Source organism: Calypte anna, chromosome 10 (genome assembly GCF_003957555.1).
Source record: "Calypte anna isolate BGI_N300 chromosome 10, bCalAnn1_v1.p, whole genome shotgun sequence".
NCBI classification, from domain to species: domain Eukaryota; kingdom Metazoa; phylum Chordata; class Aves; order Apodiformes; family Trochilidae; genus Calypte; species Calypte anna.
In genome coordinates, this window is record NC_044256.1 from 3,877,368 (window position 1) to 3,901,974 (window position 24,607).

General features: G+C 39.6%; 2 protein-coding genes across 2 annotated transcripts; both read right to left on the minus strand.

Annotated features, from left to right (window-relative positions):
• Positions 1 to 240: 240 nt before the first annotated feature.
• On the minus strand, positions 241 to 6,357 carry DNAAF4 (dynein axonemal assembly factor 4). Its single transcript, XM_008493924.2, has 9 exons — positions 6,235 to 6,357; positions 5,512 to 5,659; positions 4,985 to 5,118; positions 3,785 to 4,025; positions 3,050 to 3,195; positions 2,707 to 2,816; positions 1,874 to 2,027; positions 783 to 888; positions 241 to 350 (listed from the first exon to the last, which is right to left on the minus strand). The coding sequence occupies exons 1-9, from the start codon at positions 6,355 to 6,357 to the stop codon at positions 241 to 243; spliced, it is 1,272 nt and encodes a 423-aa protein (XP_008492146.2).
• A 5,822-nt stretch (positions 6,358 to 12,179) lies between these two features.
• On the minus strand, positions 12,180 to 22,665 carry PYGO1 (pygopus family PHD finger 1). Its single transcript, XM_030457136.1, has 3 exons — positions 22,546 to 22,665; positions 18,236 to 18,321; positions 12,180 to 16,289 (listed from the first exon to the last, which is right to left on the minus strand). The coding sequence occupies exons 1-3, from the start codon at positions 22,592 to 22,594 to the stop codon at positions 15,168 to 15,170; spliced, it is 1,257 nt and encodes a 418-aa protein (XP_030312996.1). The 5' UTR covers positions 22,595 to 22,665; the 3' UTR covers positions 12,180 to 15,167.
• Between the last annotated feature and the right edge of the window lie 1,942 nt (positions 22,666 to 24,607).

A 24,607-nucleotide genomic window follows, 5' to 3' on the forward strand; every position in this document is an offset into this window, starting at 1 on the left:
CAGCCTATCAGTATTTCACAGAAAGCAAAAATGTATTCATATATGCAAATTCATATATCCAAACTTTTACCAATTCTGTAGGTGTTCCGAGTGAAATGCTAAAATGTCTCATTAACAATATACTGCAGAAATCTCAGATTCCTTCTCATGCCCTGAAAAGGCCTTCCTGTCAAAAAGTTCCTATTTTAAATACATATATATATATGTGTGTGTATAGATAGATAGATAGATAGATAGATATTAAGAATCTTGGATTGTTCCTTGAATTAGGTGTCGAATCTTTTCAGCATCCTTTTCTATAATCTTATTTTTAGGATCGATCTTGAGAGCTGCTTCATAATCCTGGAGACCTAATAGAACACATTAATAAGAATGTCACTCATTAACACAAGAGCATCCTCTTTAACAAATAACTGGAAGTAACTGCTCTCTACTCAAACGCATAAAGTCTTGATCTTGAATTTTGCTATTGAATCAGAAGGACAGTAGGTTTTATTTTTGTCAGTAAATAAATTTATATTTTGTTTCTATTATTTTACAAAGCATTTTAGTGGAAACAGTGTACTACATAACCATTTTCAGGTACTGAAACATGAAAACAGAGCCTCTTCATTGACATACATACACGCACGTATCTATTTGTGTGTGTGTGTGTGTGTGTGTGTGTGTGTGTGTGTGTATGCATCTGGGGAGTTTTCAAAAGTGTTCTGAGAACAGCTAAACAGAATTCCTTGTGTGTCACTATAAATCCATGTGCATTTTTTAAAAAATCAAGGTCTCACCTTCAGTATATAATTCCAGCTGACAAAATGCTGTTCCTCGTCTTATATATGCTTTTACTCGAGCATTCTCATTATCAGGAACTGGTGGTGTCAGCAGTTCTAGTGCCTTTACAAATTAAAACATCCAAAATGTTATATCCAAAATCTTTAGAAGTAGATTTTCCACAGTTTTGGGGTTTTTTTCTCATTTACACACTCTCACCTAATTACTAGTAATATACAGTAACATAATTACTATAATAAGTAGAGACAGAAGATAACTCTTCAAATTTAACTATATGGTCTGTTCATCTAGTCATTAAGATTTGTATCTGCCACCCCCCAGTGTGCTTAATACAGTTTCGTTGTCATAGCTAAAAACTGATAAACACTACATTAAATGCTTAATACAAATCATGTGTTCTATTTTCATACGTATCATATAAACAATAATACTAGAGGGGTTGGACCAGATGATGATCCTTGAGGTCCCTTCTAACCTAATTCTGATTCTATGATGTTACATAGCACGCTAAAAAAATAAATACATATATATATATGTATATATATATGCAGCCCCAAAGGAGCACATGTGTTGTAGAAGTAGTTACAAGAAAAAAAAATAATTTAAAGCATGAGGTACTTATTAGTTCAAATGGCTGCTAAATCATTGAGATGATACAGTCTGGTTTGTTAGGTGCTTTTTCAAGGCATCGCATCAATGCCATCTTTTTATTTTCAATATAATATAGAAGGTATCTGTGTATATTTATTGTTTCCTGCTGAAAGTTGTCTCTTTTTTCAAGTCTATATATTGCTACAATATTTCAACCTGTAAAGAAACAGGTACTGAGTTAAGATACATACTTTGTCCCAAATGTGTGGAAGCAAGGCTTAGGTTGGTATTGGTTGTTGGTTTTCTTTTAAATTTCTGGAAGTACATTAATCAATCACTATCAAATTGTAGTGCTTTGCCATGGCTTTGTTCTATCAATTTCCAATTGAAAAATTTTGAATTGCACTAATATTTACTGATCTACTTGTGACTGTTACATCACAGTAACACTACAATCAAGTACAAGACCACAGTCTGAGAACCTAAATATTTATACCTTGGAGGAATCTTCAATAGCTTTGTGTAGATTTCTCAGTTTCAGGTGGCAAGCAGCACGATTCAGATACAGCAGGGGAAGCTTATTGTTCAGCTGCACTGCCAGGTTGTATGCGTTTACAGCTGCCAGATAGTTTCCTGTTGCAAACATTTTGCTAATTATAAAACAAAAAGTCAAACATACACTTTAAATAAGGTGATAAGTCACAAAATAAATACCTACTCATTGTTAATAACTAATTTTCAAATATTGGGAGTTTTAGCAGCTTTTCCTTGCAAATTGCCTTTTCTAACCTTCTCTGAGAACAACATAGCTGAATTTCAGTCAAATTTGATGCTGATGATACAGCACACAGACACACAACAAAAACAGTCATTGCTCAAAACCAATGAAGAACAGTAAGAAGAGGACACATCTGTGCAGACACAGGACTAATTTGAAAGGTATCTGGTTAAGCCTTTCTGTATAACATAGCTATATAAACATATCAATATTGTAATCAAACTTCTGATGGTTTTTTGAGACAGATATTTAACGTCTCAGTAAAAAGTACAAATGAAAGAAATACACCTAAGTATAACACTGCACTGACTTAACTGTCCTCATGGAAGAATATGCTTTGTGTGCACGCAACAACTCTGTCCATTATGAACACCAGCAATTGCACCTCATGACTATCAGACTCAAACCCCAAAAGCTGTCAATAAATTCTCTACTTCATTGACATTCACCATCTGTGTCTGGGATAAACAGAAAATACCAAAACTAAGCAGACACACACTATATAACTAATATTTCATTTAAAATATACCTTCAAATGGAATTCAACTTACTTTCCTTTGTCCTTTAACCAATCTGGATTCCTCTCCTCTTCTTTTAAGTCTTCCAGCTCAGACAAATCAGCATTTATTGTTCTTCGAGCTTCTGCTTGTTTATGTAGCCACTGTAAATACACAATGTGCAAGCATTCCTTTTGAAGGAGAATTCAAATCCAAAACAGAATTTTTCTTTTATCTCTTCTGTCACTCCTTCCATCACACAGGTAGGAGAACTGCACAGGTAACATTCCTTGGCACACATAACATTTTTGTCCACTTACTGAACACACTGTGAACCATTCACCACTGCCTTGGAAGCCAGCAGAAGGATCATGCTAAACCAGAGAGCAATCCTTACCTCCTCCTCTTCTGCAACCCGAGATTCTCGCAGAGCTGTAGGAAAAACTCGTGATGTGAAGCTGATTTTAATTGTAGCAGCAGCTCGAGGAGCTGGTAACTGTTCTTCTCTCAGATTTTCTGAAAAGATACTAGAGGAACCAGGACCTAGGAAAGAAATTGTCCAGAAATTTAAAATTAAGCGAAAGATATTATTCTGGTTTTCTACCAAAGTCCAAAGTATACTTCAGTTAGAAATTCTCCACTTTAAAAATGAACTTCTAATAGCTTAAGAAAGGTTTAGACTTGTTCTTCTGAAGGGAAAGTTCAATAAAATGTTTGTTCTTAATGTAGTATGCCATATATTAACTGGCTACATTATCTGTCACAAAGGAACCTAAACTTCTCTTATACCACTGTCTTCTGTCACTTACATGATTCTCTGACAGGACAACAGCAAAAGCTAAAAATAACCTTACCAAAACAAAGAAAAATTAAGTATTTTCTGTTGGTTGAGTTCCCTGAATTGTGTCTCTGTTGGGCCAACACATGGGCTAGAGAAAGTGAAAGGAGAAGGCTTAAAAGAGGGCTAAGAATTCACATGCTTTAGCTCAATAAATTGCCTAAAGACACCAAAATAACTGCAAACTAAAATAATTAGTTCAGTGTGGTGGAAACAATGATAAACACTGTATTAGAAACATCTAGGAATCAAGTTGTACCCACACTTTACACAAATACACTCCAATAATACAACCTTTACTTGGTTTGACTCTGGTCTTGGAAGTTCCTTCATTAGGAATCCTAGTTTTGTTCCTATTTTCTGTTTTCTTCTCATTTAATTGCTCTACTTCTTTAGTTGATTCCTCTTCTTTTTGTACCCTCTTCTGTTGCTCAGCATCTTTTTGCTGCTTTTCCCATAACTCCAGCTCCTTAGTGACCTTCTGCCGCTCCTTCTCTTTCAGATCTTCAATTCTTTTCCTTTCTGCTTCTTCTAGCTGTTGGAATGATAACTCTATGAGATATGCAACATCTGGTAACAGTAAGATGACTAAGTTATAGTTACCATTATTTTCCCAGTTTCATACCCCAAGCACAGTGTCATCATTAATGTGATCATGCAGAGTTATGAAAGATTCTTAAAAATTACTGGGAAAGTAAAAGTCTCTGATTAGTTCTTAAAAGTCCTATCTTTTAATTACTTTACTACCACTACCAAGATATGATCCAGAAACATCCAGAAATAAGGTTTAATTATTCAAAAGAAGATCTCTGCAATATACAGAAATGTAAAGTATATAGTTTTATTTTAATACACTATTTATTACTTCTCTTTGAGATTATGACACGGGCAGAATAGGTGCAAGATTGTTACTTAAAAAGTCACTAACTGCAGTCAATTTTGTTCCAAATTGCACATGCAATCTCAAAATATCATTGTACTTTTAAATATCCTTTTAAACACAAATGAAATGACCAGGCTTTTTATGTACATCAAAACTTTTAAGGAAGTAATGTAGCAGGAAATACACATAAATGATCCACACAGACAAAAGGCAAGGAACAGCAAGTTTGATATAAAGTATAACAATAAGCAAATAGTGTTGTTTTTTTTTATAATTAGTATTTTTTACAGTGCCAAATGACTTAAACACTCGAGCTGGTGCAAAGGACACAAAAGATTATGGTCCTGCCACATAATTGTAAGTTTTCTTTCAGCTGACAAAAATCTGAATATTACTGACAAGAAATGGCAACTTCTAAGTACTAATTCTTTATAATTTTCATACTTGGCAACAGGTATGTTTTAAGCACAAAGAAATAGCAATGTTCTTCACCACTAAAATAAAAATTATTACTTTTCATATTTTTATGGTACATGTAAACGAAGCAGCTGCCAGATTGGCTGGCACATTGCTTACACAGATATGTCTTGCAGAGTTCCTTCTAAGCTTACCTTCATTGTGGCCTCCAAGGCATATTTTTTGTGTTCCTGCCTTGTAACTTTTTTTGCTTCTGTTTCCTCTCTTGCCTTTTCTTGGGCTTTTAAAACAGCATTCTCTCTTAGATACTGCAGTTTCTCCTTGTTAGCTTAAAAAAAAAAAAAAAAAAAAAAAAAGCAACAAAACAAACTATCATAATAATTTAGACCCAAAGTTCTACAGTTATGTACCATATTCATAAAAACAGGACTCCTTTTGCTACTTAGGGAAAACCCAACACATTTCAAATTCCACAAATCAGTCTCTATCAAGCCCACCTTCTAAAAAGTAAAAATGAGGATTTGCTAACACACAAAATATAACTTTTACAGGAAACATCATTTTCTTTGATGAGCACTGGAGTCAGTATATGTTATTTGTTTTCATAGACTTTCTGTTTTTAGCAATGAACATGTTTAATTTAGCAGATAGCAAGTGGCAGAAGTTTCACCTTGTTTATTATAGTTTGCAAACTTTTGGCACAATCTGGGAGAGAACTCACCATTTGCTATAGTCAGGGAATCCCACATGGCCACTTCTTTTTTATACAAAGTGAAGAAAATGATTCCATTTCCAATCTTTGCTGTGCTATTTGTGTCATCAATAGGAGCATATAAAATGGCTTCAAATAAAAAGGGAGGGATGCTTACCTAGAAAAATATAATTAATGTTTACTAATATTTACAATTTTTAATTGAATCTCACATATTCATAATACTCAGTACAAGGATACAGTAAACTTCATTAACACATGCTACTGATGAAACTAATTTGCTTAATATGCAGTATGGAGGTTATGTTTTATTAAACCAGATAAAAGAGATCAAAAAAGTTGGTTCTTCAGCAGTGGAGTAGAAGCCATGGACCTCAAATGTAGAATTATTATTCATAATTTAAGCATATGTGTAAGAATCATAGAAAAGGCAGCTGGCACCTATTGAGTAGCAGGAAAGTTTGGAAAAGAAGGAGCTGTGGTGAAGCCCTTATCTCCTATGGAAAAGGTATTTCACACCCTGCAGCATACAAAGGGATATTATAACTTAGACAGTATAAAACATTATCAGCTTGGCAGCGCTGCCAAGGTGTATGAAGCGTGTGCTTTTTAACGGAGCTATAAAGTAACGCCAAGCATCAAGTCCTGGGCGCAACCCAGCACTCAAGGCGGCGACACAGCACGGCAGAAGCGCCGTGAGACGAGCGAGGGCGCGATGCGCGGCCACCCCACCTTCAGGTACTGATCGGTGCAGAAGATGTTGGCGGGGGTGGCCCGGAGGCCGCGCAGCGGCAGCGAGAGGTACACGGCGGAGGGGCTCTGCCGCCAGCTGTGCTCCCGCAGCCACACCGGCATGGCGGTGCCGTTGCTAGGGGCTCTCCGCGGCCGTTGCTAGGGGCGGGGCAGCGTCCGGTGCTCTCCGGGACCGCTTCCGCCCCGCCCCGGCGCTGCCCCCGGAAGGTGCTGGCAGCCCGGGCCCCCGGCATCAGCCAATGCCGCCCGGCGGAGAGGGGGGCGCGGCGCAGCCCGAGAGCCGTAGTGCCCCGGGAGAAGGGGGGTTCTGAAGGGCTGAACCGGACGGACCCTCGCCGGCACCGCCGTTCTGCAGCCGAGTCCCCGGAACACCACGGTTCAGTCATCCCCTCCGGGAACGCCCCGCTGCAGCCCGGCCCTGCCCGGAGCCCAGCGCTCACCCCGTCCGCCTTAGCGGGGAGCGAGAAGTGCGGGCGGGATCCCAGCTAGCGAGCGGGGTGCCCTTTATGGAAGTCCTAAAGACAGCACAAACCACCACAGACCGGCCCGGGGGCTCAGGCACGGCGCGGGCAGTCCGGCAGCCGCGCGGTTCTTCTCCCTTTCCACACCTCAGAGAACCCGGCTGAGAGAGAATCCTGGGGCTGGTGCCGGCCACCGAGCCACCGAGACCCAGCGAAAGGGAAGGGCTGGCCTGGTTTCCATCACTCAACCAAAGCGGAGCAGGAATGAAAGCAGCTCTTTTGTTCAAACACGTTTCCAAAAAGAGACAAACTGCCATTAGTTTGAGAACTTCTGGTGAAAACTATTAAAAACTGAGGGCTGATTTCGCAATGCACTGCAACTTCCAGGTGCCTTCTGAAAACAATCAGGTCATACAGGCAGTTCTGTTTTAGTGCCTCACAGCATGGTCTGTTTTGCTCAGGAGGCATTTGCACACTTGGCTTAACCTTCCACCAACGAACAGTAACACAGTATTTGCCAAAATAAAGTCTAGAATATAGAAAGTAACTGCTTCTGGGAAATATGGGTTGAAAGGCAAGCCAAACATATTTGCATAAATATTCAGGTATGTTTAAGTTCCTCAGCTGTATACAATTACTTAGAACTACTTGGAAAAAGTCCAGAACCAAAGTCTGATTTTTCTCCTTTCTTTTAAAATATGACCAAAAAGAAACTGAGTTTAAGAGTGCACATGATTAGCTAATGTGTATTGTTAAATATTTAATTTTTATGTTCTATTACCTATATTCCAAAGAAGTGTTCAAATAGTAAAGGTAACCATTAAGTAGTGTGCATATATATATATGTGTAAGCAGATACCACAGGGATTTAAAACTTCTCCAAAACAAGAAATCCACCATAACTGATATGATTTCTGCATTACTCTCCACCCTCCCCTCCCACACCCACATCAATACCATCTGGATAGATGCTTGCATGGACTGAAATTTGAGAACAGAATTAAACTCCTCATTCCAAGACCATTCAAGAGTACAAGAAAGTGATTTAACAGAAAACTAGAATGCTTTAGGTATTTTTGACACATTGCTTTTTTTTAAAAACAACCAACCAACCAACCAACCAAAAACACACCCAAGCAAACAAAAACCACAAACAAAAAACACAAACAAACCCCCCCCACACACAACAAAACAAAACCAAAACAAGCAAGCAAAAAACCCAAACCTCACATGATACATATTTTCAGACTTACAGTAAGATCTGGACCATGTCATAAGGAGCCTTGCTGTCAGCTGCAGCACCAGATGAGACTTCTGTGGATTATGGTTCTGAACCTAGACTTATGGCATCTCCATAAACAGACTGCTATCAGTCTAAGAAACTGTAAGAGAGAATAAAAGTAAGTAATAGCTGGGGAAAGATCCTCCCCATGAGAACACAGCTCCTCCTCTTTGCTTTAAAACTACCTTGTGTTACCTTTATTAAATATGTTTTAGTTGTTTGCACTGCAAGGCAAACCAGACAAGGACAAAGCAAGGAAGTTATAACCATCCCTTCTGTGCCATTCCGTTTTTTATAGACCTTTCTCCACACTAGAGATGTTCTTTTTTCCTAGAAAGACTCTTAGCTTACTTACATTTCTTTCACACACCTTTCTCTTCCTTGCTGACCTCTGAAGCTGTTCCACTTCTACTGTATTGAAAACGGAGAGGCCCAAACTGCACACAATAGACAAAATCCTATTTGCCTGCTTCCTAGATGAAATAATGGAAGAGTTAGGGGTTGGAAAGAACAGTATTGTCTTTTGTTTTAAATTGGGGAGTTACAATAGCAGTGTTGGCTAGAATGATTATAATGTAACAGCAATTCAAAATCTCCTACCACTCCAGAATGTAGTTGTAGTTATCCAGAACCCATCCTTCAGTTTTGAAGACTTCATTCTTACACAAGAAAAGTCTTAGATTTGTTGAGTGCTGGTCGTCTGCCTTGGTCATCTCAGTGTCATTTTTATTTTAATCACAGAGAATATACTGAAATTAAGCAGCTGATTATTTATTCCTGCCAGAAAGAACACACTATATATACACACTTTACAAGAGGGCATAGTTATGGTTACCTGTACTTGTATTCTCAAGTAACATAAAATAGCTCCAATTTATTAACAAAAAAACCTATTTACTTAAAAGCTAGATATCCAGTGCAAAGCTATGTATTTAATTTGTTGAAGACACAATAAACATCATTAGCACATCTCTAAGTCAAACTAGAAGATTTAGCTGATAAGAGACATAAAAGGGATGGAACAAGGTCTTGGATGAACTTTAAAAGTGCTGTATTGATGTGTATCTGCAGGAAAACCACCTTTGCCACATCCACATTGCTCACTTACTTGGACAAACAACCGAGCTCTCAAATGATACTTTTGAAAATAAACCAGAATAGAGGTATACTTAGGATCTGTCTTCTGTTGGCACCAATTTATTGGTTAAAAGTGCTTTGTACTGAAAGGAGAGAAAATCTTCTCTTGAAAACTTTATTCTTAAATTACTATCTTCTAATCTGCTTGCAAGTTACTTCAGATTAATGCTTTTACAGAACAGCAGACCTCTCCAAAAGAGCCAGGAGCTGTCTTTTCTGATCAGTGTGACCTCATAATGTTTTCTTGCAGGATTATGCCTAATCCCAATGCATTTTCACAGGCAAAACATTAGAAGAGTTAATCTAGGCATTACAACAACTTCATAAAATGAACAAGCAACTTCCCCACAAAAATTATCTTTATTTTAAAATAAACTGAAAACAGGCAACAGAAAGCAACGGAGTTACATACAGTACTGGACAAAATCTACCACACACATTTTCCAGGAACGCTTCGAACAGATTCTGATATATGTTCTTCTAAAAATCAAATTATCCCATTTTTATTAACAAAGAAAAATAAATGACAATTTTAATCAGACTATATTTTGCATTGTTTGCATGGCAGTACATTGGTAACTTGCCTCTTTCAACTTATCTTTAACACTGAAAGGAGAATGGACAAAAAGTATTACAAGTCAGAAGGCCCTAAAAACACAGTGTCTGCTCTAAAGGCCATATACAAAAGCTTGGTGAAGAGACTGTCTTAATTAAAAATCCACCAACAACACCATATTGTTTCACATTTCAGAAAAAAATATCAAGAAAAGAAAAAAAAAAAAGAGAATGAATATACTAAAAGCTTGTCCTCCTTAAATTATATGGAAGTTCAGATGTAGACAATCCTTTAGAAGATGAGATGAGCACCTAGGAACAGACACAGCTCTCATGACTCCAATCCCAAACTGTCTCAAATCCATCGATTACTGAATTACAGTGCACAAACCCTTGAATAAAAAGATAGGGTTGGATCAAAAGTAGTTTGAAACATTTTGTTTGATTATTAAGAGGAAAGTTAATCACATATGGCCAACAGTACAAAAATAGGTATCCCCTATGATGTTGGAATAAGCCGTTTCTGAACCAGGAAACTAAGGGTGACATCAAATAAGCTACAGGCAGACCCTCTAAGGGGCTGAACACTATTCAGAATTCATTACCTCAGAACTGATGACACACAACACTAGGACACTAACGGGATCCTTTATTTCTATATAAAGCATAAACCAGAAAGAAATCAGGAGTTCCATACAAAAAAGTGAATGTGCATAACTCGATGAAGTATAGGGTAGTTCTATTGCCTTAAGAGTTCTGCTAAGTACACTTAATTTTCCAATCTTAAGGAAGAGTCTATTCTAATATAGAAAGCTTCAGACAAAACTTGGTAACTGCAGAATAACTTTAAAATACATCCAGTTCTACTCCTTCTGTATATATCTAATCCACATCCAATAGCTAAAAAAAACACAGGTTTTGTAATCCAAGTAAAGAGTGTTAGGATAGAATTTTCACACCCATGAGCTTATTGTCAAATGATCACCCATTTGTCAGTGGATAATATTAAGAAATTCATACTAACAGTTATGGCAACAAGATGACAATGCACGTAAGCGCTGTGTGTTCTGAAAGGCAGTAATTTTTAATTACCATTAATTGCTACCATCTATCATCCCTCATTCTGTGCAAGATACCACGGCAGCTACCAATCCATAAACAATAATGTTTCACATACTTCATAGAGTAGCTTAAAACACATCGTGATATGAAATAATTTGTATTACATAGTAATTTAAGCCCTGGCCACAGGGTTAATGTTGGACAAAGTCTGGAATTTTTTTTCCAATTTGAATTACATACATTAACTTTGCCACACACCACAGCACTAATGCATGTATTACTTCAGACATGCTCTAATTTAAAATCTAAACAAAAAAAATTGTTGCAAAAATACATGTCACCAATGTGGAACACATTCAAGATTGTATAAAAAGTACTGAACTGATATCCCAAAGCAGGTATATATAAGCAGTACATAAGGAAAGATTAGTTTTAATATGAAACAGTCATTTAAGTCACATACAACATTATTAGAAGCATGACTTCCTTTTTAAAAATGTTACACCAATACTTTTACTGCCAGGCAATGTTTATTTATAAAATGAAAGAGATATATTTAATGCAGATGTGTTATCATATTAAATTGGAATAAAGACAAACGTTAAAAAGGTGCTACATTTGAACACCGCTGATTTTGTAAAAATCTCAAACCATAAAAAGCATTTCATTTGCAAATATCATAGGCCCCAAAATGCAAACACTGAAACATTCTTGACTGTGTGCATGCAGTTCCACTTTGTTAATTCTCACATGCTTGAAGTAAGCCGGAAAAATGTGATTACAAAATTGCTTCTTAGATTAAAAACTTCAGAGGTTACAAGGTATGTTTTTCTTCAAGCATCCCCTACAGTTCTGTTTTTGTTTTAAATAGAGCAAACTTAATCACTTTTCTACAGTCTCTTTCTCAAACACAAACTAGGCATCTAAACACCCTAAGATAGTGTTAGTCCCATCTTCTGAAATAAGAGACTGAGGAGGCAGAGCTAACCTCCTTGTCTCAAGTTGCAGAAGGGATCAGTAGAACAGTCAGAACCTGGAATCTTCATACCCACCCTCTGGCCTATATGCAGCACTGTCACCCTGACACCAATGAAACAAGTATTTTAAAGACATATCTGGCAAAAAAAAAACCCCAACAACCTTAAGTATTAAGGACAGTTCAATGCAGTGTATACCTATCTATTTCAGCCTGGGGGAAAAAAAAGGAATAAATCAACTATTTTGAAAGGACTCAGGTATTTCCCACAAAAAATGTTAAGGTTTGTAAGATTTACAAAATCTTTGCAATATTTTTGGTGTGCAGCACCAGTACAGTCTAACTCACTAGTAATGAAAGAAGCACATGATAGTTCAATACAAATTGTTTCATGTAGAGTACTACAAAACCCCTCACTTACTCTAATCAACCCTCCCTCCCACCCCCCTTCTATAACTAATTTCTAATTCTAACCATCTGACATTTTCCTATTATCTTACTAACAAAACATGACTGTTGTTTTCCCTGTGCATACTTGAACTACTACTTGTCAATACATGCAGAGAAAAACAAAGTATAACCCTCTAGATAAGGAGTCCAGGTATGCCAAGAGCATATCAGTTGAGCAAAAATATTGGCTGGATGATTTCTGGAGATGCTAATTAGTCACACCTCTGTGATCAGTGTGGTAAGTTTGGTTTTGTTGTTAATTTATTTTTTTTTAATGCAATTGGTGTTTGCTAATGTCTTGAATTTGTAGGTTAATAAATGAAGAAAATTAACTATGTTGGAAACCCAACATAGTATCAGTTAAAAATCCTGAAATAAGTTGTTAGAGTAAGTTTCACAAATACATAACTGAAGGCCTTATAAAATGATACCCCACTTGATTTTAAATTTGTAAGAACATTATATTTAAATCCTGATGTCTTGCTAGATAATATAGAAAACACTTGCCTAACTTCATGGAGGGTTGAGGAAGAGCCTTAGGATTACAGATTAACTACACTGTCTGCTCCAAAATGTTAAGATGTTGGAGTTCTGAGAACAAATGCCCCAAACGCTTTCTCACAACAGAAATGGGATGTGGGAGTGGAAAAGGTGTTGTCAACATTGTTTCCATTGGTGTAAAATTATGATCATTAGAGTTTTTGTTAGATTTTCACCTAGCAAAGTTTTCTTACTGAATTTAAACTGCTCTAAGTCTGAATCAGCTCCACTACCTTCACAGTGTAAATTTTTGCTAAGACTGAATTGATTCTCAAAGGAATAAATCCATCTGACAAAGTTTGGTTTGATTTCTACTTCAGAAACCAAAAGCAAATCCTAACAGTCAGTCAGTCACTAGGAAAACTACTGAAGAATAAATCTCTCTAAAAGAGATTGTTGCTTAGTTGCCTTTTTGTTGTTTTCAAATATCACACCTCTAGCAAAACATGATTTAGTTTCTGTGTTAAACAAAGCAAATAGTGATGAAAACAGAAGACCTGGATGTGCCTTAGACTTTCTCTATATCTCCACACAGGAAATCCTCAAGATGTGAATTGTGTCATTTACACTTAAATGTACACATTTCCTTTTTCCTGATGAGAGACAAGACAGAAAAGGATGGCAATCCTGCATTTTGCCAGTTAAAGAGTATATAAAACTTTTTATTTTTAAAATAAAACAGGGACAGTTTTGTAGATCTGTGCAATATTTTCCACGGAAGTACCACAGTAGAGCCCATTTAAAACCAAACACAATGGTGAACTAGCAAAAAAGCTTTACTTTTCACTCATTAGTGTAGCTTACCATAAAAACTACCTCTCTATACAGACGACTGTATTCCATATAGGCTCCTACATCACTCATCACCACAGACCTGAACAATTTATCACATTAAGGAGCATGACTAGTACCTGTAATGCTTGACATGTGATTTAACTGCTGATTGTTTAAAAGCAAAGTTACTATCATGGTGGTATTACCGTAAGAGTCAGCTATTACAGTGCCACCTTTTATTTAAAGGAACACTTCTCTCCACAGAAACATCAATTTTCAGTTGCACATGCAACTTTATCGCATTGCTAAGGCTGAAGTGTTCAAGGTTAGATGTTTCTCCACATCTAAAACAAAAAAAAAACAAAAAAAAAAAAGGGGGGGGGGGAGGAAATGTATTTTTGAGATAATTCAAGGATAGGATGTCAAATTTAGCAAAGAAGCTAAACTTATGATCACTTGCTCCTGATGAGAGCCAAATGTACCTGACATGAAAGCTGTATTTTAATTCACCTCCTCAGACTTTCAACCCCCTCACTGCAAGGCTGGCTGAGGTAGTGATGGAAATTCAGTTTTAAGACTTTGCTGACCAAATCACCTGCAATTTAGAGCCTGTGCTGAGCACACTCCATTGCCTTGCACCCTCCTTCATGCCAAGCAGACTGTGTAAGCTCAGGATGACTGAGCAGGCTCTAGCTGAAGACCTTAGGAGATTGGCAGGGCTCTCCCTGCACTAGTTCAATCACAATTCTCAGGCAGCACTGAGGAAGGAGACCAGAACCATCAGTGAGAAAGGATGAGAAGTGCATGACTACACAACCGTGACAGAAGCAGAGACTGGATCCTAAGGTATATGCTTAAGATGAATGAATTAGGGTTACATATGCAATCCTAGTTTTGGCATGCTCTATATTTAAAGCACTGGACTTCATAAATTTGATGTGTTAGTTTTCCAATGTAATCACATTTTGTAACTGTCTCCAAGACCTAGCAAAAGCCTCCATTGAGTATTTGGTACAAAGTCAAGAGAGATCATTGATTTTTCAAGGAAATACAGATGTGTAAGAACTATTGGGTTTCATTGTGTTACTAAGCAGGAACTCATCAATTCTTGAATAGTCTGCTAATGATTTTCTTCAAAAATAGGACAAAGCACACATGAAATCCTCTGTATTTATCCTAAAATAAACACTATTAGCACTGAACATTCTTCCATGTCATGTCCATTATATTCAAAGAAAGGATAGCAAGAACACCAGCAATGGGTATTCACCCCCCAAAAAAATATATGTAATGAGTACTTGCAAATATAGTACCATTAAAGCAGAGCAATGAATGCTAGTATTAGTTAACACACTGACACTGGCAAATTAGGAGTTATTCATACTGGCACATTTTTGCTTTCAATACAATTGCCAATATATACCCTACTTCTGATCAGTTGTCAGTTATATTTTAGAGTTTAATCAGAAAAAAAAAATTATCCCATTCTGTAAGACAGTTTTGTATGTAATACTAAGAGTCCAAAGGCTGAGACGGGAGTTTATGAATGAAAACAGATTAGGGAAAAAACATGACAGCAATCAAACACAACTGATTGTCTGCAAAAAGTGAAGTACTCAATTTATAAGCAAATCTTCATAGCAAGTATTTCAACCACCACGACCAACTCACATTGTTAGCCATCTGTATTCAGTGCAGGTGGTCCTGCAGTCTCTCTTGTACGCATTAACTGGACATCTTTGTCAGCCATGCAAGTATCACAACCCCATACTGCTGATGCTTCTGCTGTGAGAAGGCCATAGGCTGACTCAGTCATGCCTGTACAGATCCGATGAAACCATTTTTGACAAGAGGCTTCACATAGGATGGCATCCTGGTCATCATTAACTTCATGTGTACAAATTCCACATGGATAGACAGGTTCAGAGGATGAGTGACCATGACGACTGGGATGAAGGGGCATTTTGCTGCTCTTTTCAGAGTTGCATCCTTCAGCAGTACCTCGGGGCTGGCGGGACTTACTCTGAGTCCCATTTGAATGACCAGCATTTGTGTTATCAGCACTGTTAGAATGGCTATTATCCTGATTTACCACATTGTTTCGAGTAACATTTTTTAGGTCACTGTTACCCTGACCCACAATCTCCTCTGTCCTGTGATGATGCTGATGAGGAGCAGTGTTCTGGCTGGCTGCTTTGCTTGCACCTTGACTAAAGTCTTGCTTTTGTGCTGATGATTTTGTCTGGTTGTAGGTGTTTGGTGGAGGTACAAAAGAATGGTTTGACTCTAGCTGAGAATTGGGGAAATTTGGATTGTTTCCAGGACCAAAGTTAGATGGCACATCAGGGTGAGGTATCTGGCCAGAATGACCGAAGTTCTCACCAGGATTTGGCCTGAAGTGCTGACCAGGCATACTGACATTTTGATTTATTTGGCCACTACTGTAAGGTGGTTGATTCCCAAAAGCTGGGTTGTCGTGTGGACCGAAGCTGAAAGAGTGAGGTCTACTAAAACCCATTCCCACGGGGTTTTGAGGAAGAGGATGTGGTTGATTTCTGAGGGAGTAAGAACCACCATAAGGCGAGGACACTCTGGGCAGCATGTGAGGTGGCATTCTGAAAGTGTTATAGCCTCCAAAGCCGGGATAACCAGGATTACTAAAATATGGATTTCCTGAAGGAAGTGGTTTATAAGACACAGTATTATAGTTGTCATCAAATGGATTTGCAGCTACAAGGTGGTCAGAGCTTGGATTCGGTGGTGGAGCATATTCAGATGGAGGAAGAAATGATGATCCCTGAAAACATTTTTAATACATTTAAATTAGTTTTAGTATTTCGCTCCAAGAAGGACAAACGACAAAGCTCTTGGGTTTGCAGCACTACTGCTAAAGAACTGCTCAGCTGTTGTGTAAAGATCACCCCACCCTGCCAGGCTGTCTGAAATTTCAGTACGGAGGCAAGAGAGGAGTTTGGGCTCCAGAAAGCACAGTGATTTTTGGTAATCTCAGTGTTTCAAAAATTGTGTGGTTGCACAATCATGCATCTGAGAATACTACTCGATACGTGACTTCTATTTCTTAAGAAAAGAAAATGGAAAGCCATGTGTGACTTAAACATATGCAGAAAATATTTCCAAATGGTGAAGAGCAAATTTGAAGTGTTTCCTTAAATCCTTCAACTTCATTTTACTGAATACACATCTCTTAAAATACCCCACTTCTATGAGGATATATAAAGCTAATATTATTGTAACTCTAAAAAAGGTATATAGAACATAGGAGTCTGCATACAGGAATTTTCTATATTCTATATACCAAACAGAAGTGGCCCTTAGAAGAATTCAGTGATTGTGGACAGTCTGCAAAGCAGTTACCAGGTATAAAACATGAGGATTCCTGGTTACAGAGCTTAAGTGTTTAATGGAGCCTAGAGGGTTTTTAAATGCCATCAGAGTGGCTATACAATTGAATTGCATTCTAGACTAGCCCGTAGGGAACATATAGCTCACACTCACACTAACTGTGCTCACAGAAAGCATTTCTTCACAAACACTAATAGACTATGACTGAACAGAAAAGAAAAGAAAAAAGAGAAGAGAAGAGAAGAGAAGAGAAGAGAAGAGAAGAGAAGAGAAGAGAAGAGAAGAGAAGAGAAGAGAAGAGAAAAGAAGAGAAGAGAAAAGAAGAGAAAAGAAGAGAAAAGAAGAGAAAAGAAGAGAAGAGAAAAGAAGAGAAAGAAGAGAAGAGAAAAGAAGAGAAAAGAAGAGAAAAGAAGAGAAGAGAAAAGAAAAGAAGAGAAAAGAAGGAAAAGGAAAAGGAAAAGGAAAAGGAAAAGGAAAAGGAAAAGGAAAAGGAAAAGGAAAAGAAAAAGAAAAAGAAAAAGAAAAAGAAAAAGAAAAAGAAAAAGAAAAAGAAAAGAACCAAAGAAAGCCGTATGAAACAACTAAATCTACTGAATACTGAATTTACTGAGAGCAACCTTACCATGACTATTAAAAACAAACAAACAAAAATTAATAAAACAGATCCACATCTCAATAGAATCTGGATAGGCCTAACAGAAAGTGATTGTTTGACCTACATAAATAAAATTACTCTCACTGGGCAGTACCAAATTAACAGATACTCTCATTCAAAGCTGAATGAACACACAAAGGAAAATTCTGCAATACAGATATCTAATTGCTTTAGATGTTTTGTATTCAGGCTTCCTTTCCTGCAAAGAGAAACTGTGTAGAAGTGCCAAATTGCAGGGCAATTGGAAAGGAGCCGAATCTGCCTCACAGCTCTTGCCTGAAAATGACTTGGGGAATACGCCAAGAGTTTGGTCAAAGCATTAACAAACTGTACTGATCCATTAGCTCACAAACCTACACACATAAGAAGAAAAGTAGCATCTAGTAAACTGTAGAGACACCAATTTTGAGACACCAATTGCTCAAGTCATTAGAAGAAAGTGTGTGTCAGAATCAAATCCACAAGGTAAAATACAAGTTGTTGCAGCCTCACTGGGTTCCCTTTTTTTTATAGGTCTCTGGCAACGTACACAGTTTAAAATAACTTCAGTGAGAATAACTAGTAGTAGGAAGATTTCAACCTCACAGTACAACTGAAATATTTAGTATGCAACTGCTGTGTGTGAGAACAGATTGATATTCCGAATGATGTGAGACAGTCATACCAGCAAACAGCATCTGAGTGCACAATTTATTATAAAATCAAAGGAATCGAGAGGAATTTACCTGTGTATTTGCTTTGCGCTTTTTCTTATCAGGACTTCCAAGTTGTACTCCTGGTCCTCCTAACCCATCCAATCCACTGTCACCACCTAAAAAAAATCAATCAGTGCAATACTGCATTAATTTTCTTACAGACTGTGTTTCAAGTTTGCCTCTATCTGTTGTAGCAACAGGTATCTGTAACAAATACTGAACTTGCATTAATTCTGGTGCCTTACATTTCAAGTCCCTAAGGAGCAGGCATATGGAGGAAAAAGTGAAACGTACCTCATACACAGCTGTCTTACTCCATTACCACCTTAATGTCCAATTCACACTCATCTCAGTTGAAATAAACATTTCCATTTATTTTATCTTTATCTGTCCCTTGGTTCTTAACATCTCCATTTCACTGCTTAGAAGTATTTCTTGCTTGCATAATGCATCAGGATTTCAAATAGCTGTTGAAAACTATGCACAAGATTCACCTCTTATTCAACTTAGGCAGGTATAGAACTCATCCAACTCACTGTACCAGTACACAGCAGTACATTATAACATGCCATGAAGGAAAAAGCAAACAGTAATAGACCCATGAATAAAAAACACTGAAACCCTGCCATGTTGTTTAAACAAATCTCCAGTTTATCACACCTAAATTTCATTAAATGGAAGATTTGATCAAACAAAAATACACCTGCCAAAAATGACATAGACTCTAAGCAAACCTGCCCTAATCTGCAGAAACCTCATAAAATAATTGGGCACAGCTGCTCTGGCACAAAGAGAAGTAAAGAATTTTTATTTTATTGATCACTCAATCAGACTTCATTCAGAGCAATTCAAAGAGATATCTGTACTTCACTGACGCTCCCAGAGTTGAATAAATCATGGCTTTTGGTTTTAAAACACTAGTTGGACCCTGGACAAAAAAAGAATCTAGAGCATTCCTTATTATCCCAGTTAGTCTGCCTTCATGGGGTTCAAGTGGATTTGCCATCATATGGGGATACAAAGAAAACCCTGAGCAGAAATATAAAAATCACATTCTGTTGATGTGAGAGAGACATATGTTCAGATACTAACATCATTACATTAAGAAACTGTAAGCTAACTCATTTTTTCCCAGGTCCATGAAAATACTCACTAATTTGCTCTTAATTTGTTTTAATATAGCAACAGTATAGCACAGTAAAAAATGGGCACTCCAACCTAAAAAATTTACTGTTATTTGTTTAAAATTCATATTCAGAATACAAGTCAAACTTTACCAAGATGCAAGCACATAGCTGCACACATGGGTCTCTTTATTATCAAAGGCAACATGAAGATAACTGAATTATCAATAGTATTATGCAAAGAAGCATAATGTATGACATTATACTGCTCTACAGCAGACAAGTATTCCCAAGAGACAGCTAAACCAGCTTTAGGACTGTTCAGCAAAGTAACACTGAGTCTCTTCTGACAGGGAAGAGGTTGACCTACTGTACACAGACTGTCATCCAACAGTTATTTCAATGACTCCTGATCTAAAGGAAGCCTGACAAATTTTCAGTCCTAGCACCTCGTTCACCTACCCCTCCTTCCTTTTTTGGCTGTCACTGATGAAATTTTATTTCATTTCTCATTAGACATAAGGAAAATGGACATACCAAATTAACACTACCAAATTTTAAGTCTGAATTTCATTGAAGGGCATGAAATCATAACCTACCATCAGAGTAACTGTGGATTACTTTTTAAAAAGGGGAGTCCTTTTTGCTTTGATTTAGAATATAAAATCCTGCACATAGTTAATGTGCTGTGATACACTGCCACTGCATTAACTGCAGATACTAAATAGTAACAGCATAAAGAGTTATATCAAAACTCCTTTAAATTCCAACTCTATAAATCATCTTCTTGATAAACTATTTGCACAAAACCATCCCTGCACTCTCCAATATTCTTTTATATTTATTGTAAATTCAGGAGATTGTACTGTGTACATAATTCTGCACAACTGCATTAAAACAGCTCCGTTCACGCTTCTTATTACATAAATGGTCCTTAATACATAAACACTAACCACTGATAGCAATACTACAAATATCCATATTTCTTTTAATAAAATCAACACCTAGCAGTACAGATATTAGTAAAGCTGAAATGGAGTAGAATACCAAGGATCATATGTAAGTGGTGTTTTGCAATACTATAAATTAAAATGTCATAAAATGATGAATACATTTCCTCTCTGGGATACCAGTCTTCAAAAACATAAGCGTACAGATATTAGAATCCCAGTGACAAGTTCCACCAATTTGTACATTAATTACCTACATGGGTGAAACCATGAAATATGCCAAGGTTTGCAGGACTGAGTCCTACATCTGGAAAGGTACAAAGCTTTTGTATTTTCAGTTCTCGCTGTGTGAGGCCAGTGGTGTAATTTAGTCCTACGAGTTTATATTTTCCCTGTGGAATTTATAATTTATTTAATTTATACATGAAAGGAAACAGAATGTTAGTCCTAGCACACCTCCAAAAACACATGAATAAGAGTCATTTTCATGTAGCCAAAATAAACTTTCCTGAAAGTCACTTTTTGGTACCTACCACACAGACTTTCATTAAAAGGTGTACCAAGCATTCTGGAATGTTGCACTAAGGGTGCAAAACTTACTTCATTGTCTGAGACTAATTTTCCAGAAAAAAATACAATCCTTTTCAATGGGACATCATATATGTATATAGAGATATATAGATATAAATATATATCTGATATGTTATTTCCTGGTTAGATAATGAATAAAATGCATTTCACCCATTTATGTGTTCTTTTTTACTTCATACATACAGAAGATAGACATTTTCAGCGTTAGTCAGGAGAACTGCAGCTTGCAGTTTTGTTAAGAGATTATGACTTTCCATGTAATTTGTGCCATACTCAAGATGTTACAAATAGGCTATGGAGTATTTTCATACTCACTGAAAAATCTCTGTCTAGGTTTTTGCAGGATTTGCCTGTCTTTTTAACCAGCGCTTGATCTCAGCAAAAACATTTTCCCAAGAAACATAAATGGCAAAATAAACTTTTCATTCTAGACAGAAAACTAAAAAGAGTCTAATTTCAACCAGATTTGGTCAGCCTATTCTTTGGCTCCAACACTGTAAACAGCTTTGATATTAAGTGGTAATTGCATGGAACTCAGTGGGTAACTCAGGCATGTGAAACTGTATTTGCTTAAATATTTGCAGAATCAGGGCTTGAGAGTGAAGGAGTCTAATGAATCCCAGTCTCCTTTGTAACACTGCTGCATATTTTCATTCTCAAGGTTGCAAGCCAGCTGTTACTACAACAGTTCTAGAAAAGCAAACTGTAAATCAATGACAATATGCATAGCAGAATCCACACCTTTCTCTATGTAACCAAACATAAAAAAGCTTAAAACATCAAGAACAATAGAACTCCAGGGGCAAACCAGGAGGTGAAGAAAAGTGATGTAATAAATTGCAGGTCTTTTAATTCTGCCATTATTTTCATCCAACTCAGGCACCCTACTGGCTTTCATGATTTCATTCAGAAATGCATTTCTGTTTTTAAGGACTACAGGCACACAAGTACCACTACACAGGCTTATGGGCTGCTACTGCTAACCAAGTCAGTTGCACAGCCTAAGTCGTAAGAGATTTCTATCCTCCTTCTTACACGTTTCAAAGAAAAGCATACTTCAGATTTCACTAATGCCATACAACAGTGCTATTAATAACGAATAATCTGTCGACAAATTTTTCGTTTTCCAAAAAGAGAAAAACAAAGCCCAAACTAGGATCAAGCCCAAAAGCAAGACCAGGGGTAAAAGAGTGAACACTCAAGCGTAATTTACGGGCTCTGCAACAACCCTAAACTCGGACATGTGGCACTGCCGACGTATTCCCTTGCACCAACAGTATGCACGCTGCATACTAATGGCCAGCACATCCAGAAAAACACAACAGACATAACCACGCACCCGCACTCCCCCACTCGCGGGTCAGATCTGCACACAGAGCGAGCCCCGAGTTTTGCAGATCAAGGCCCGGAGGCTGCGGGAGCCCGAGGGGCCCGGTCGGGCCCCACCGTGCAAACTTAGAGCGGCTCCCGCGCCACCCGGCCCCGCCGCCAGCCTCGGGGAGGGACCGCGGCGGGGGTGCGGACGGCCCGCACCGGAAAACGCGACGGACGGCTCGGAGCCCGGCGGGCAGCGGCGATCGTGTCCAGCCGGTACGCGCATCCCACGGCGCCGCCAGCTCTCCTCACGGGGGTTAGGCCCCGGGAGCGGCCACCCCCCTCCCAGCCCTCGCCGTACCTCGGGATCTCTTCAGCGCGATGGGGTCCTTCTCCTGTTCCGCTGACATTACAGACAGCAGCGCATGGCTCCCAGGGCGACAGGAATCGGGGCTCTTTGATGATGCTGCCGCCGCCGCCGGCCCGCACCCCGCCCCCTCCGCCCCCGCCTCCTCCGCCACCGCCCCCGCCCGCTGCTGCCGTAGCTGCCGCCGCCGCCCCAGCAGTGGAGCTGCCAGACTTTGCAAAGTTTGGGCGCGGGAGAGCTCTACGGCGGCTCGCAGTGGAGGGCGGGCGAGGCGGGCCCCGGCGAGCGGAGGGCCACTGCCCGAGAGCTGCCCGAGAGCCCGCGGAACGCCGAGCCGCGCCGGGCAGAGCCCCCTCGGGCTGCGGGCGCCCGCCTCCCTCGGCGCCCGCCGCCGGGGCTGCCAGGCCCCGCGGCCCCGCACAGCGCCCCTCCCGGCCACCAGCGCCGCTCACCGCGCCGTGCCCCGACCGCCGGTGCCAGCTGGCTCCCCGGCCCCCAGGGGCAGCGGCAGCGGAGCTCTCCGCGGGGCTCCCCGCTCTCCCGCCATGAGCGCGGCGGAGCTCGGCTCTTCCCGCGGTCGTCTCGGCCGCGCCCCCGGCCCGCGCCGCCGCTCGAGGGCTGCCGTTCGGAACAAAGGCGCCGAGGCGGGCTCCGCTGCCGCCGCCGCCGCCGCCCTCCGCGGGGCTGCGGCCGCCGGAACGCGCTGGGCGAGGCGGCGGCCACGGGACTGCCCCGGGGCGGGCTCGGTCCGGCCCCGCGCGGCGGCTGAGGGGCGTTGAGACCGGCGCGCGGCCGTTAGGGCCGTTAGTGCGCGTGAGGGCGGGAGCGGGGGGCACGAGCAGCCCTTGCCCTGACAGGAGGCGGCAGGGACGGGCGGGCGGTTCCTCGGCCGGGCAGCCCCGTCAGGAGCCGCACGGTGACCGCCCCTCAGATCGCGGTGTGGGCTAAGCTCCTCCGGTGTTAAGTGGCTTCACGCCTTACCGCTCAGGCGACAGACGCTGAACGCCTTCGCTCCCCCAGGCTGCAGTTTCTCCCAGACCTCACGGCATTTGTTTGAAGTGCTGAAGCGCCGTGCGCCCGCGGCTCGCTAGCAGGTAGGTCCGCACCGGCTGGAGCCCCCTCATAGGAGGGGCTCCTTCCAGGCCGCTGTCACCCTCCAGCATGGTGTCTGGATAGTACAGAGGAGACACAACCCACTTGGCCCATCTGGTGGCCATCACACTGTTGGTAAATCCTTCTAAACCCTTGAAAAATATAAGGTAAATCATCACCATAGTTTTGTAGAAACACGTATTCTGCCACAGTGCCCGTCCTTAGCAATGAGGCCATTTCAAAGGTGTTACATATGTGACTCCTCATCCTCCATCAGAACTGTTAATCTACTGTGTTAAAAGTATTTATCTTTTGAATTAGGATTTACCCTCCCTTGACTGGGATAAAGATGTCCAGCTCTAAGATAAGAATTTAGCTTACATGCCTTATTTCACAAGACCTAGCAGTGCTACTTCTTTACACACCTTGTTGGATAGTTTGTACTTTTCTAGTATTTGGAACATTTGTTCTGAGGGGAAAAATAAAATATTTTTTTTATAAAGGTTGAGGTATTACTGTGTTCTTTACTTTTACATTTTGCACGTCTCACTGAATAAAATGGAGAAAGTAAATTAATTTTTTAATGTCAATTTTTTTCCCTTCCCTAGACATCATTTTTATTTGCCCACAGTCTCTTCAGCAATCCCAGAATGTATGCACCTCGAAGTATAGCATATTGCCAATTTTCCTGTGGGATCTGCTCGTTAATTTTGTGTAATCTTGCTGAAGACTAGCCTGTTATTAGTGAGGTGGGTGTGAGTTACTCTATATTTGGAGGAAGATGTGTTTTATCTGTGAAGAGATTTGCATTTTCTGTGATGGAGCTCACTGTAGGCCTAGATGATTCTCCCAGGACTGCCTGAGCTTTTGTGCAAGGCTGCCTTGTAATAGCGTGTAGGCTGTAATTATGGATGCGCAGATTGATGTCACTGAGTCTGTGAAGGTTCCTAGGGGGAGGTAGTCT